Source organism: Triticum dicoccoides, chromosome 2B (genome assembly GCF_002162155.2).
Source record: "Triticum dicoccoides isolate Atlit2015 ecotype Zavitan chromosome 2B, WEW_v2.0, whole genome shotgun sequence".
NCBI lineage: Eukaryota > Viridiplantae > Streptophyta > Magnoliopsida > Poales > Poaceae > Triticum > Triticum dicoccoides.
The window spans coordinates 770,843,670-770,857,883 of NC_041383.1; the positions used below are offsets into that span (position 1 = coordinate 770,843,670).

Genomic DNA, 14,214 nt, shown 5'->3' on the forward strand with positions numbered 1-14,214 from the left:
CGGGGAAGTTAGTGGCACGCGGCGCGGTAGATTTGGCGCGCCGCTTCGCGCGCGCCTATAAAATCCCCACACGCACAGAACACAGCCACGCGCCCTCCCCTCGCAACCTCGCAACCTCGCCACCTCGCCGCTTAGCCGCTTTCCCCGCCACCACCGCGCCACCATGCCGCCGCGCCGCCGGGGTTCTTCGGGCTACCGCGGCATCCGCGAGCGCCCCAACGGTTGGTACTACGCCGAGATCCGATCCGGCGACGTCCGGCTCGGCCTCGGGTCGTTCCGAAGCGCGCACGAGGCGGCCCGCACGTACGACGCGGCGGCGTGGCGCTTGGAGAGGCCCCGGTCGCAGATGAACTTCCGGGACGTCTTCACGCGCGAGCAGGCGCAGCGCGTCGCCCCTCCGCCTCGTCTCATCACCGACATGGACCGTGCCGAGCACGCTCGGCGGCAGCGCCGCCTCCTCATCGCCGAGGAGGACGAGCGAGCCATGGCGGAGTGGCGCCGTCGCCACCCGGAGGACGTCGCCGACGAGCGTGCCTACTGGGCGGAGAGGACGGCAAGGCGCCGCGCGGAGCGGGCGGACCGGCGTCGGCGGAAGGCATTGGCGATAGCGCAGTGCGATATCGTTGAAGCAGGTGGGAGGTCGATCTTCACGTCAGACGATGAATGTTGGGAGGACAACATCGACGAGGATGATGATGGTGATGATGGTAGCGACTTGGAGTAGTTTCTATCTATCTATGCCGTAGTAGTTTCTATCTAGTTGCACCGTAGTTCTATGTATCTATGCTTTCGAACTATCTATCTAGTTGCACCGATGTCAAATACCTTTGTATCGTTATTTTATCTATGCAAAATTAGAATTAAAAATGTTGTAGAATGTGTGCGCGCTGTGTATTTTAGCGCGCCTGCTAGAGCTGCGCGCGTGCTGCATTTTAGCGCGGCTGCTTGACACAGCGCTGCGCGCCGCGCCAAACCAGACGATGGACGTGTGGCAAAGCAGTTTTTAGCGCGCGGCGCGTTCGGCGGCTGTTGGAGATGCTCTAACGGCAGCCGCCCGCCTAGACCCGAAGGTCCTAGATCGAGCCTGGGACGCACCCCGGCCGCCATCTCGTACTAGTCCCGCCGGCTGCAGCCATGCCCCCTGTCGTGCCCTGGCCGCCGCTGCCCGCCATCCTCATGGGAAGGGAGATCCAAATCAGGCCGCCGCCGCCTCAGATCTCGGGACGCCAGAGGAGGTCCGCCGCCGCCGCGCCACAGGGCCTTCGCCCAGCGACGTGCCGACGGCGGCGGAGGGAGGAGGAAGCACGGGGAGTCAAGGGGAGGTCGGGAGGTGGCCGCCCGGTGCGGCCCGGTGGCGGCCGCACAGGGTCGGGAGGGAGGAGTCGGGAGGATGGGGCTAGTTTGCCTGGCTGTCGTCCTTTAGTTCGACGTCAAGAACTCCTTCCCCAATCCTTCTTCGGTTGAATAAGGCCATGGCCAACTCTCCATGGTAGACGGCTGCCCCGACTGTCCATCTCAAAGTAAGCCCTCCAACTCAACTTAAGTACGTACTTGTAGAGAGGATTAGCTGTGTTTTTTAGCGTCAGAAACATTAGGTGTTGGATCAGCGCTAAGTTTTTTTTATCAGGACCGCGGCAAGGTGTTAGTTGGGGAAAGGACGAGTGAATGGGAAAGTAAGGCTTTGTTATTGAAGACCATGGAATTGAATTGGTTCCAACGAAGGACATTGATAATGAGACTGAACTCAAAATTTGTTGTTTGGATGTTCCAGCAATTGGCACTTGGAATTCGGAGGACAGACTGCATTATGATGCTTGTTTGAATGGTCATTGTCCAAATTGGAATTGTTCATTTCTAGGAGGCGCTCGCTATGGGGTGTCGGAGATTCATCGGAGAGGTGAGAGACGGAGGAGGAGGGCGAAGACAGGCGGCTGACTTGCACAATGCATCGAGGACTGTTTAACACCACTTTTATTTTTGCCACGAGCAAGATGAAGGGGTATGCGAGGCGCACGCGGAGGGGGAGGGCTGCCCACATAAGAGGGAAAACCAAGGGCTTTGGCTCCAAACTGATGGGTAGGGCACATGAGTGTTGTCGCGGGGCGTCAAATATTCGTTGTCAAAGAATGGCATGGCTTTTCAAACAATGATATTCGAGCCACCCAAACGCCAAAGTTGAATTCTAGGCCTAGCATCTACATCCAAGCGGTGTCTAAGAGGGGGAGCGGCTTTGACTCGTTTATAGCGAGACACAAGCTCATATCGTCTCAGGCGTTCCTACTAATGGGCCGGCCCAAGTAGCTTCCTGCATGTTAATTTATTTTTCTTCTCTATTTATAACACTGGGAAGAGCCAAAGGTAAAACCGAGTTAAGTCTCACAACATTCGAGAAATGGCCCTTGCATCTAAGAGGAGAATGTGGAAGAGTGTGGGCCCTATAAGGTTATCGATGGGTAAGGCTGGTCATAGTGGGAGTAACATAAGTAATAACACAGATGCCACATAAGCAAAAAATGATGAGGTGGCAAGTAGTTAATGAGGAGAGATGCAAATAGAGTAACATAATACGTTACCATCACACAGCGCTTCCTAATGCAAAATGAGTCTATAAAATAATAAATAAACACATATATGTTACCACACATATGACATTACTCACTATGAAGGTAGTAACATAGACTAGTAACATATGCGTGTTACTAGACTAAGTTACTCTCCACTATGACCAGCCTAAGGTGAACTTGCTATTTTTTATGCTATCCGATGCTATGCTATGTGTCAGTTTAGCACTATCGTGGTGATCACCGTTTTTTGTGCGGGGAACTTCCAATCTACTTATAATCAATCATGGCAGTACAGTGAATACCAGATGTACAAAAATTACAACCAAAAGTATATGACCACCAGCCACGACTTCATCGTACACCCCTCATCGGAGCGGGCAAACGTTATTGTAATAGACAGTCAAAAAATCGTCGTGCTATGCCCCTACAGGACCAGCGCAACATAGCAGCAACCATCACCGACGAAGAGAATCACAGATCAAAAGGATCAAACATATAAACGTATGGACAAAGACTGGATAAAAAAAGGATCCATCCAATACGAACACGAACAATGGAGACTCGCCGGAGCACATGCCATAGCGCCCCCTTTCGGGGATACAACGCGAGGAATAGACTAGTTTTGCTAGGCAGTGGAGAGGGTAGTCCTGCTCCCTGCCTCCCTCCTCCTACGCCTCTGTAACCCATTTTCTTTATTTTCTTGTGTCTGATCAGTTGATCACACATTATTGTAACTCTCCCCTGCTAAGCCAATGAAAAGCCAGAAAGTCTGGATCTTTCAAAAAAAAAAAAAAAGCAAACGCGAACCTCGCGGGCACTATTGTGTTGGCCATGCAGGTTTGTGATTTTGTTCGATTTTTCCTAGAAAACAATTTCTCTACCAGATTTTTCCTATTCGCTTGTATTTTTTTACATGATTTGAAATTCTGAACATTTCCTCAAATTAAGAAATGTTTTCTTCAAAATTGTGAGCATTCTTGAAGATTTTTTCATATTCATGAACTTTTTATAAACTTACGGGCATTTTCTAAGTCCGTGAATTTTTTTAAGTCGTGAACAATTATAAAACTCTTGTATACTTTAAAATTCATTGATATTTTTTTCCATATTTGTGGACAACTTAAATTTTTTGAACATTGTTTAAATCCACAAATGTTTTCTAAAATTATGAAAATTTTTGGCAATTAAAAAACCATGAATGCTTTTTCTAAAGTATGTTAATGGAATGTTGGTTCTGATATTGTCATGCGGGACCGGTGACCCAACCAGACGCTTACAAGCAGGGTCCACTTCAAAGGAAAACCTTTAAAGCTTTCATGGGCCTCTATTTGTGTTTTGTAGGGAGCTTAGTAATTGTAACTAGGATTGTTTAAATTCAATGCTTTTTTTTTTCTAAAACATATGAATGTTATGCAGGACTGATGACCCGACCAGACGGTCACAGATGGGGTCCACTTCGAGAAAAAACATTAAAGCTCTTCTAGCCTCTCTGTTTCTGAGGGAGCTTAGTTATTGTAAGGACACTTAGTTCTGAAAGAAATTAGTTTTTCGAAATACTAGTACTACCTCCGTCTAGGTGAATAAGTCATTCGCGTAGTTCTAGGTCATCGATTTGAAGAATTAAATATGTGTTATATGTCGTGAAAAGTATATCACTAGATTTCTACACGGATGTAGTTTCTAAATATATATTTTTTGTCACATATAATACATATTTAGATAGTTAAATCGTCGACCTAGAACTACGCGAATGACTTATTCACCGAGACGGAGGTAGTACTAGCTTTGGATAGACCATAGTGGACGCCAAGGCACGACTCGAGTATGAGGGATTGGTGCACCGCCACATGTACGATCGGTTTCGAAGTGAAGGATGTGAGGGTGATCTTACTCCTCGTTATGTGGGAGATGGGGAATCACCGAAACACAATTGTGTTCGACAGCGCACCTCCTTCCTCAGGGGTGCTCATGCACCGAATTGAAGACGAGGACGCGCATGAAAACAAACTGGAATCTTAAAAGAGAATGTAGAGCCTCTCTTTGGAGGGCTAGCAAGGTGGGCAAACGCGAGGAGTTAGGCTAGTAGTAGTTTGTACGGTTTTTACCGGTGAAGTTGGTCCACATGTAACTTGTAACATGTACTTGCCATCAGTTTGTACGGTTCCTTCCTTGCCCGTCCACTTTTTAAATATATAGTACGCACACTCGTGCGTATTCGAGAAAAAAAAATAGTAGTACTAGTACCTTCGTTCTGGTTTATTGGCCCCTCTGTAATTTGTGCCAAATTTTGATCAAATATTTAAATAAAATGTTAGTGCATGTCAACAAAAATTATATCGTTGGATTCATATTTGAACATACTCCCTCTGTTATTAAATATAAGTCTTTTTAGATATTTCAATATGGACTACATACGGATGTATAAAGACATATTTTAGAGTAGGTTCACTCTTTTTCTCCGTATGCAGTCTATATTAAAATCTTTAAAAAGACTTACATTTAGAAACGGAGGGAGTAGTTTTCAATGATATGAATGAACATTTTTGTTAGTTAAATTTATGATCAAAATTTTGCACAGAATATAATGAGGACCAATATAAAGAAACTCATTTAAAAATACTACAGTACATACCGGTGCCGATACCGCCTCGAAGCCTCCAGCACGTCCCCTTTTTTAATCCTCTCGCCTTTGCCGCACCCTCCGTAGTCCGTACCGCCTCGACTCCGTCCCAATCGAATCGACCGCGAGCGACTTCAACGAGCCGAACCGAAACATCACCGACCCACCAATGGCGACGAGGCCGGGCGACGAGGCCGCGCAGCCCCCGCCGAAGCGCCCCCGCCACGACGGCGACCAAGCCGACCCGGCGCCGGCGCCGCCGCGCGTGCAGCTCAACCCGGCGGACTGCAACCTCGGTAAGCACACACGCATACCCGCCAGAAATTAAAACTGTCTACAAACCCTCGCTCACACAAGGACTGCTGGACACGCGTCCCGCTTCTTCTCTCTCCAGACTTCGACGTCGGCGCCGGCGGGCTGCGGGGGGAGGCGCTGCACGGGGGCGGGTTCGCCTACTGCTGGTCGGGCGCGCGCGCGACGGCGGGGGCCCGGGGCGGCGGGCGCTACTGCTTCGGGTGCAGGGTGGTGGCGGAGCAGGCCGTGGAGATGGGCGACACGGAGGCCGCGCAGCGCCACCTCTGCCGCGTCGGCGTCTCGAGGGGGGACGACCCCGTGGGCGGCCTCGGGGAGGCCGGCGGCCGCGGCTTCGGGTTCGGGGGCACGGGGAAGCTCTCCCACCGGGGCAGGTTCTTCGATTACGGCGCCACGTTCGGGGTCGGGGACACCGTCGTCTGCGCCGTGGACCTCGATTCCAAGCCCATGGCCTCGATTGGGTTCGCCAAGAACGGCGAGTGGCTCGGCATTGCTCACCACTTTGATGCCGGCCACAAGGGGCTTGGCCTGGTTGATGCTCCTGTGAGGCCGATGCAGTGGGAGTCAGCAATCTTCCCGCATGTCCTGCTGAAGAATGTCGTCGTCGAGATGCAGTTTAGCAGGGAGGACGGGCTGGAGCCGGTCGACGGCTACGAGCCCTGGACCTCAGCTTTTGCCGATGGCAACGCGGTATTCGGGCCTGTGTTTGCTGAACAGAAGGAGTGTGAGGTTATGATGATGGTCGGCCTCCCGGCTTCGGGGAAGACTACTTGGGCAGAGAAGTGTGTCAGGGAACATCCGGAGAAACGCTTCGTCCTTCTTGGAACTAACCTTGCATTGGACCAAATGAAGGTAACCGCCGCAACCCCGCCGCCCATCTTACAAGCAGTGTTTGTTCACTCGGAATTTGCTTTTCACCTTGTCATGCTCTTTGCAGGTGCCAGGATTGCTCCGTAAGAACAACTACGGTGAGCGCTTTGACCGTTTGATGGATCACGCCACACAGATTTTCAACACATTGCTGGACAGAGCCGCAAAGATCCCCCGCAACTACATTCTCGACCAAACAAATGTGTACAAAAGCGCCCGGATTCGCAAGCTGAGGCCATTTGCAAACTACTACAAAGTAAGCCGCCGGAAAAGAGACATACCCTGTTTTCAGGAGTTTTTATTAAATAAATTAACAGAGTGCTAATGTTGGATGGCTTATATATCTTATACGCAATAGATTGCTGTGGTTGTTTTCCCGTCGCCAAGTGAACTCAATTCCCGGGCAGCAAAACGGTTCCAGGAGATGGGGAAGGATGTACCAGCTGAAGCGGTTGATCAGATGACAGGTAACTATCTAGACATACTTTTGGGGTGTTTTTTTTATCCCTGTTCTATCTACATCCTTTATAAGTAACTAATTTACTAAATGCTTCTCTTTGCAGCCAATTTTGTCCTGCCACTGTCAAAGGACATGCCTGGTTCAAAGGAGCCTTTCGATGAGGTATACTACAAATCATGATGATGCAATGCATGGTTTGGCCACTTCACGTTTTTATCAAGCACATTTTTTCTTCATTGTGCACAGGTGATTTTTGTGGAGCTTTCCAGGGATGATGCCCAGAGAAACCTAGACGAGATGAAACGTGTGCTGCCAAGAGCCTCAACTCCCAGCCATGGCAATGTCAGTAACCAGATGGTACGGTGTCATTATTCTTTCTGAAATTGTTCTGCCCATGTGTCTTTCCATAAATGATGATCCTAAGTGATAAACAGCAATGCCCTGACTTCTCTGGGATTGTTTTACAGGCAGGACCATCTCCGTTGTCAGGCTTTGAACCACCAATGAACTACTCATATGGACAAGGTGTGCATGCTCCCGGTGCGCCGGCTGGCTACTCAAATGCTCCATATCAGACCCAGCCCAGCTACTCGAATGCCCCATATCAGCAACAGACATATGCAAGCTACCCGAATCCGAGCTATCCAAACACCGCAGATCAGCATCAAGTTCATGCAAGCTACCCAAGCACCGCAGACCAGCATCAAGTTCACACAAGCTACACGAGCACCGCGAACCAACATCAAGCCTACGGAAGCTACGCAAGCACCGCGAACCAACATCAAGCCTACGGAAGCTACGCAAGCGCCCCGCTTCCTGGATATGGATCACCAAATGCATATGGTTCCCAAGGGTACCCAAGTCCATACAGCAGCCCTGATTACGCGACGAGCCTCTACCAGACTCCTGAGCCAGCGGGAGACTACATGGGATCCGGCTATGGGCCTGCAGCCCCAGTCCATGCCCAGACATCCGGCTACGTACCTGCAGCCCCAGTCCATGCCCAGCCATTGCCTCCAGCTGTTCATCAGCGTCATGATGGTGCTTCCTCATGGAGCCCTGGCAGTTACGGACCCTATGGACAGCAGCCTCTTGGTAAGCGCTTAGCTCATGTCCCAAGCTCTTGCTTTAGTTCACTCTGTATTCCATACACCCAAGTTGGTTCATAGAAAACTGATGCGTTTCTCTGCAGATGCGCGCTACACAAACACGAGGTCGCAGTACGGTGCTGCAGTCCCCATGCCGCCTCCGAACGGAGCTCTTCTGCATCCAGTTCCTGGGCCGCCGCCTTCGGCACCTCCCCCTCCTCCCTACTACATGAATGCACAGCCAGGCCGTTGGTAGGGAGTGCTGGAGCTCCGGGTGTCAAGAGGATACCAGAGAAGATTAGAAAACTGTTTCTAGAATCGTGACATTCTGTATAGTTTTGCACGTATGTGAAGATGGCCTTTCCTGGATTATCAGCATTGTTTTCCTAATTGCTCGAGAAAAATGATTCCCTGGTCACTTTCTGTTCAATGCTTTGCTTAACAGACTTCTGAGGACAGACTATATGTCGATGATAATAGTTCCCAATGGTAAACTGGCAAACTAACTACCAGCGTTCAGCAGTTACAAGCATAAAAATTACAGTAATCGAGTTTTCCACTTGTTCACCGCAAACATACCGCCAGCCAGGCCGATGGGAACACATCAGCTATTCTAACCCTGCCCTTGACTCTCCAAAGCGCTTCATGAGAACGAGAATCATCTCCTCTTGACTGCTCCGTAGTTCCTCGTAACCTGCAAAACAGCAAAACTCTTAACATCAATCATGTAACACAACACAAACAACATTCTCACGCGAAAATTACAAGGTGACTTTGCTTACCCGAGGCGGAGGTTTCTTAGGCTTGTCATCTTCGTCGCTGTCATCGTCTTTGCTCATCACCATGCTTGGCATGGAACCAGTGTCGGCTTTCCTCCCTCTTTTCGCAGTGGTAGTGCCTCTGGCCCGACCTCTACCTCGAGGAGCAGGCCTCTTCCGTCCACTTTGTGGGAAACTGTCCTCAGGATCCTATGAGCATTCGAGGAACCATAAAACGCAGTTCACGAAGTCGTTCGTCAAAGGCCGTCAAGATTGCCGATTTGTCATGGATGTATAAAGTCTGCGTAAGTATAAAGAGGAAACAGACATACTGAATTTTCAACAACTTCATTTACTTCGTTTGCTGCGTCCTCATCCGAGGAAGAGTCCACCTCCTCACTGCGAATAGCAGCACTTGACCTGAAAATGTTGTTCAGTCAGATCAATGTTGAAGTTCCAACACACAAGTTCTACGACATTCAAAAACCTCAATATAGGTAAATGGCAGACAATTGATTAGAGTTCCCTTTGTCCATGAGCTCCACACTCATGGTGTTAATCCATAAATTTCTCCAAGGTAGCATATACTAGTTCACACCAGACTAGAAATTTTCAGTGCTGAAAAGACAAAAATGGCAAGGAATTTTAACAAACCTTGATTGACTGAAAGTAAGGGTGGTTTGTTTCAATGAGCCTTTCCCCCTGCCTCTTTTGGAAGCTCCACCTCGAGCGGCACCAGTAGCATCTTTAGAGGGTCTAGTAAATCCAGCTGTAGATCTGGTTGATCTGGTGCCAAGAAGCAACTCCCTGGTGTCCTCGTCATCACTGAAAGTGTTCAGGCTACTTTCAGCTGCTACAGATTTACCTCTAATAGTATCCTGCTTTGAGTACCATCGGAGCAATAAGCAGGTCAGAAACTAAAAAAAATGGCATACAGCATAATGAGGTGCGAAAGAGGGAAAGGGCTTAAATATATGTGATCACCAAATTTTGAGTGCTTGATGCAAGCCCTGTGTCTCCCTTGGAGCGGAGGGATATTTCCTTTACACGTTCCTAGTAGAGAGTAAAAATGGTCAATCATAAACCTTTCTGCCAGAACCTCGTCCCAAAACTATAGTACAAGGGTTTGTACCTGCATGCACTCGCCGACTTTGACTATTATATCTTCTTCCTCGATTTTAAATTTCTCCGCTTCATAATTCAGTTTCTTCTGCAATTTCCAACAAAACATTTGGAGATTAGACATAACTTCTCACGCATCATGCGGCCAAGTTGAGGACTAACGCTATATGCCTAAGACAACAGAACGGTAGCAAATCATACCCTTGTTTCATCTAGATTTCGCTGCAAACAGGCATAGAATGCGGTCTTGTCATCCTTGCTGACAAAGTCATGCAATGCAATGTCCAAGTCGTCAACTGGAAGAATCTCCATTTTCTGCAAACAAGAAATGTGCGCCATTGTAGAAACAAAAAAATAAAGTATATTCAAATCTGTAGAACAAAATTTGGAAGTCCGCTGGACAATAAAATCATCCATTGTCTCACAATACTGTGAAGTTTTAACTCATGTAAAGTTTTATCGCGGCCGAATAGCCATGTAGGTGCATCATATTAACTGATCAATGGTCCAATGCCTATCACAAAGCAGCTTCTACCTTCTACCCAAAAGTATTTAATCTGTCATTATATTTATGATTTTATGAAGCATGTTACATTTCTCTCCAATACTAAACTAACAGTGAGCATTTGAAATGGGTTTAATGCATGATGCCTAATAGATTATTTTCCTGATATCATGTATTATACAAGTAGAGGGCATGACATTAAGAATAAAACAGATACCCATATGTATCCCATCCCCTTCTGAAAGAAGAAATATAATAGATGTAGTTTCAAGAAATACCAAGTTATTTTCTGCAACCAAAGCTTCAATAGTTTGTTGGTTTAGTTCCTCAGGACGAAGTTTCTCGGACTCATCGATATTCTCTGCAACATATTAAAGACAACGTCAATGAACGTTTACTCAAAATTTCTCATAGTTCTGTATTTTCTCTCACTAATCAAACATCATTTGCACTGTTTTTTTTAACACAGCAAAATACCTCCTGTAGTAGTCTGGCGCTTCTTTGCTGCTTTTGAGAAAATGAGAATATCTTGGGGGTTCGCAACCTTTACAACAAGAGGCCATGAAATGAGTTCGTTCAAGTAAGCTTGAGAAGAACACTTTAATAATTAATGCATTAGTGTCTGAGGTACCTTGCCGACATACTTCTGACCAAATCGTTGCGGGTTTATTGTTGAAAACCCAGAGTAATCTACCTGCAAAACAGTACCCGGACTTTAATGTGTTTTATATATCTTCATCATTTTTCGCGGAACACTTCTCTTGATATTTTACCTTGATTCGAACTAATGGAAGTTTGGCTTCAGATCTACTGGCTGCTGGTTGACTACTCTTTTCGATCAGATTTCTTACCTGAAATTGAGGTAAATTGTTTCCATTTAACAAAGGAGTTTCACCAGACTAAAGAAACTGGCAAATAAGAATTCTTGACCAATTCACATGATGACACGAGCAAGGCCATACGCTTATAGGAAAAGGGACAATATCTGAAGTTCTAAACACAAAACAGGAAACTTAAAACTCACAATTTTATCCAAATGTTCAAGAACAGAGGCCTGATCATTAGGGTCGACATCTGCTTCATCTTTCAACACAACCTACACATTCAACACCATGAGAAACTGAGAATCACTTGCTTATATAAGCACGAAGGAGTGGCATACCTCAGCATACTCAAAAGGTCTAACGGTCATCAAAGGTATTTTGTTTGGCCTATACTGGTTTCCCTGTTTAAGGAATATGTAAGGAATAAGAAAACTCTGAACACCACAACAATGTAATGTTTAACATAAAAGAAGATAAAATTGACCTTGATTTCTAACAAAAGAACATGCTTTGGTTTTGCTTCACCATCAATCAGGGAGGTTGCAACTGATGAGCCTGGCTGCGTGATGTGAAAACCCATTCCAGGGACCTCCTACAGGCAATTGATCAGAAGGCAAGTGCACAGTAAGTTTTTTCCTTGAAAAAAATTAATTTCAAAAAAGAAATCCCAAATTATTACCTGGGGGTCAATAAGGCATTCATGCTCATGGCCCCATACCACGAAGTCTAGAAAACGTGGTAAGAAATGCTCATTGATGGCACTTTTAGGGTTTGTCTTTATCCTGTATGTGTTCGGAACATCAGATGTAAAATTGCTTCCCAGCGTGCAGGATTAAGGACTGAAATAAATTAGTAAAATAATTTACTTTGCTGCTGTTCACTTGCTACGCATACCTGTTCTGATGAAGTACCAGGATATTGAACCAGTCGGATACTGACAGACCCTCTTGACTTTCAGGTCGCATCCATTGTACTGAATGTGGTGTCTGAAGTGTTGAGATACAGAATATGAAATCATTAAGGGGTGACTGCGTTGCAGATGTACAAAGATACAAAAAAATATTGCTCTATAAAAAGCTCCAAACCAAACTAGAAGAATGGAAAGGCACCTGAAACATTCTGTTCAGTCGCTCATCTCTAATGTTCCCAAGGCCATATAGTGCAACTGTAGTTGTACCCTGAAATGATATGAAATTACAGATTTGGCATCTGACAGCTCATGATATTGCCTGGGACTGAAGTAGTTCACCTTTTTAACAAGTACTGGATGGACAGCTATTTGACCAACACCAGAGCCGCCAAGGTCCATCTTCCCAAAATAATTTACAAGATTGCAAGCCGAAAGGATATCAATAGCAGAGAGGTTATCCTACAACGAGGAAAAATTAACGAATGCATAAAAGGAAGTCGAGAGACATAATACAGATAATTTCAGTAGAAACCCATACAGTTCAAAAAATAAGCTCATACCACCCCAGCAGGATCATCATGATTTCCATGGATAGTGAACACAGGCAAGCCAACATTGAAATGTGGGTCTTCATAGTTTACATGGCCAAATCTGGAAATGCAACAGGAAAGTTTATCTGAGAACATGAAGTTCAAGAATATGATTGCACACATCTTTCCTACGGTTTTCATGCATGATAAAGAGGTAAATAAGATCAGAATACATTAAAAGTAACAGGCTTTCTCATGAAAACTCATGTGGTTGTCCTTCTTGAATTTAAATCAAGTGATCACCAAAATATGAGGACCACTATGAAATGGAACGTTGAGCTTTGAGATTCATTGTTGAACCTGTTTGGGAAGTTGACTGTCTGATCACTGACAACCTGGAACTTCACTGGCAGGTCATTAAGGCAGTAGCGGCGTAGAATCTCAATGGTCTTCACCAAAGTCGAACGCGAAGGCTTGTTCTCATGGAACAGGTCGCCGCCAAGAAGCACAAAGTCTACCTGCGGATCAGTCTCGTCACAGTTATTACACACCAACAACAGGCTGCCCACAACAAGATGAGCAGGTGGATCAAAATAACCACACACAAAACGTTGCTCCTACGAACCTCCTTCTGCTTTGCCAACGAGCATATCTCCTCAAAAGCCTCGAACGAATCGAACCTTCGTATCTCGTCCTTCTCCATGTAGCCCAGATGGCAATCGGTGGCCACAAGTATCCGGAGCGTGTCTCTGTCGTCTTCCCTGCAGTGGCATTCAACAGCGAACAGGTCAGGAGGACGGGACAGCATCATGCGGCTGTCAGCCTAGTGGCAGGTGGCAGTCAATCGAATGTCCCAATGCACAAAGATTGTTCTCTCTATGAAACAACGGTTACTTGCAAACAATACGGATTGTTCCACAAAGGCATTATATGATGATCAGGTGGACTCACATTGCCTCTGCTGGTTCCAACTAGAGCCAAAGCACTTGTCTCCGATCAACGGCTCACTGCAACGACAAAAGAAACACAACCATGGTTAGCTGACACCGAATATGTTATATACCAACGACTAGAGTGGCGGGAGCACTAGTGAGGCTTGGAGGCGTTCCGTCGAACAGGTGATGGGCGCCAGAACAGCTGCCCCCGCACACCCAAACCAGAGCCAACCTCGCACGCAGCAGGCCGCCACGAAACAAGGCACGCGGACAACGCGGAGACACAGGATTCTACGGCGAGAGAAGACCAACAATCACCTTCGCTTCTCCTGCGGCCGCCTCCACCGCCGTCGATGGAAGAAGCCAACAGCGGCGAGCGACCGGGCGCGAAGCCGCCGTCCGCAGGCGCCAGTCCTCAGCTCGACCGACGGACCGCTCGCACCCTCTCCTGCACGCACCGGCGGCGGCTGCTGACGAGGGACGACCCGAGCGGCGCGGCGCCACCGGTGTCAGCGGCGGACGAACCGGAGGCAGCGGGAGGAAAGGAAAGAAAAGAATTGACGCGCCGGTCGCGGGACCCCCGCGGCTTTACTTTCTTTCCTTCGCTACGTCGCCAGGCTAAACCGGCCCGCAAGCCCTGGGCCCTGACTGAACCCCGGCCCATGGGGCAGCTCCACCTCCACCTGGGCCGCCCAGGATAGAACCTCTCCCTCCCC

At 47.5% G+C, this 14,214-nt stretch overlaps 2 protein-coding genes across 4 annotated transcripts; one reads left to right on the plus strand and one right to left on the minus strand.

The window, feature by feature from the left end:
- Positions 1–5,693: 5,693 nt before the first annotated feature.
- LOC119366181 (heterogeneous nuclear ribonucleoprotein U-like protein 1) lies at positions 5,694–8,344 on the plus strand. Its single transcript, XM_037631875.1, has 7 exons — positions 5,694–6,348; positions 6,434–6,622; positions 6,725–6,833; positions 6,930–6,988; positions 7,073–7,183; positions 7,294–7,921; positions 8,019–8,344. Exons 1-7 carry the CDS (start codon positions 5,731–5,733, stop codon positions 8,168–8,170), a joined length of 1,866 nt encoding a protein of 621 aa, XP_037487772.1. The 5' UTR covers positions 5,694–5,730; the 3' UTR covers positions 8,171–8,344.
- On the minus strand, positions 8,319–14,047 carry LOC119366179 (double-strand break repair protein MRE11-like). 3 transcript variants are annotated; one of them, XM_037631874.1, is made up of 23 exons: positions 13,817–14,047; positions 13,515–13,570; positions 13,189–13,324; positions 12,924–13,081; positions 12,594–12,684; positions 12,373–12,492; positions 12,233–12,301; positions 12,018–12,109; positions 11,803–11,905; positions 11,608–11,715; positions 11,462–11,524; positions 11,324–11,395; positions 11,073–11,150; positions 10,931–10,993; positions 10,777–10,843; positions 10,578–10,660; positions 9,996–10,109; positions 9,805–9,882; positions 9,657–9,725; positions 9,327–9,553; positions 9,005–9,092; positions 8,697–8,882; positions 8,319–8,608 (listed from the first exon to the last, which is right to left on the minus strand). In XM_037631874.1, coding segments are annotated over exons 2-23 (2,103 nt in total). In that variant the 5' UTR covers positions 13,517–13,570; positions 13,817–14,047; the 3' UTR covers positions 8,319–8,572. The 3 variants fall into 3 exon arrangements, with proteins under 3 accessions (XP_037487771.1, XP_037487770.1, XP_037487769.1); XM_037631873.1 differs by lacking the exons at positions 13,515–13,570; positions 13,817–14,047 and having other exon boundaries at positions 9,327–9,550; positions 13,189–13,374; XM_037631872.1 differs by lacking the exons at positions 13,515–13,570; positions 13,817–14,047 and having other exon boundaries at positions 13,189–13,374.
- Positions 14,048–14,214: the final 167 nt, after the last annotated feature.

Excerpts from the sequence above, each read along its gene's own strand:
- LOC119366181 (XM_037631875.1), top strand. The coding sequence starts at position 5,731 with ATGGGCGACACGGAGGCCGCGCAGCGCCACCTCTGCCGCGTCGGCGTC. Across the intron at positions 6,349-6,433 it reads TTGCATTGGACCAAATGAAG|GTGCCAGGATTGCTCCGTAA; the intron begins GTAACCGCCGCA and ends TGCTCTTTGCAG. Across the intron at positions 7,184-7,293 it reads GCAATGTCAGTAACCAGATG|GCAGGACCATCTCCGTTGTC; the intron begins GTACGGTGTCAT and ends ATTGTTTTACAG.
- LOC119366179 (XM_037631872.1), bottom strand. The coding sequence starts at position 13,374 with ATGATGCTGTCCCGTCCTCCTGACCTGTTCGCTGTTGAATGCCACTGC. Across the intron at positions 13,082-13,188 it reads CGTTGGCAAAGCAGAAGGAG|GTAGACTTTGTGCTTCTTGG; the intron begins GTTCGTAGGAGC and ends ACTGATCCGCAG. Across the intron at positions 11,716-11,802 it reads AATGCCTTATTGACCCCCAG|GAGGTCCCTGGAATGGGTTT; the intron begins GTAATAATTTGG and ends AATTGCCTGTAG.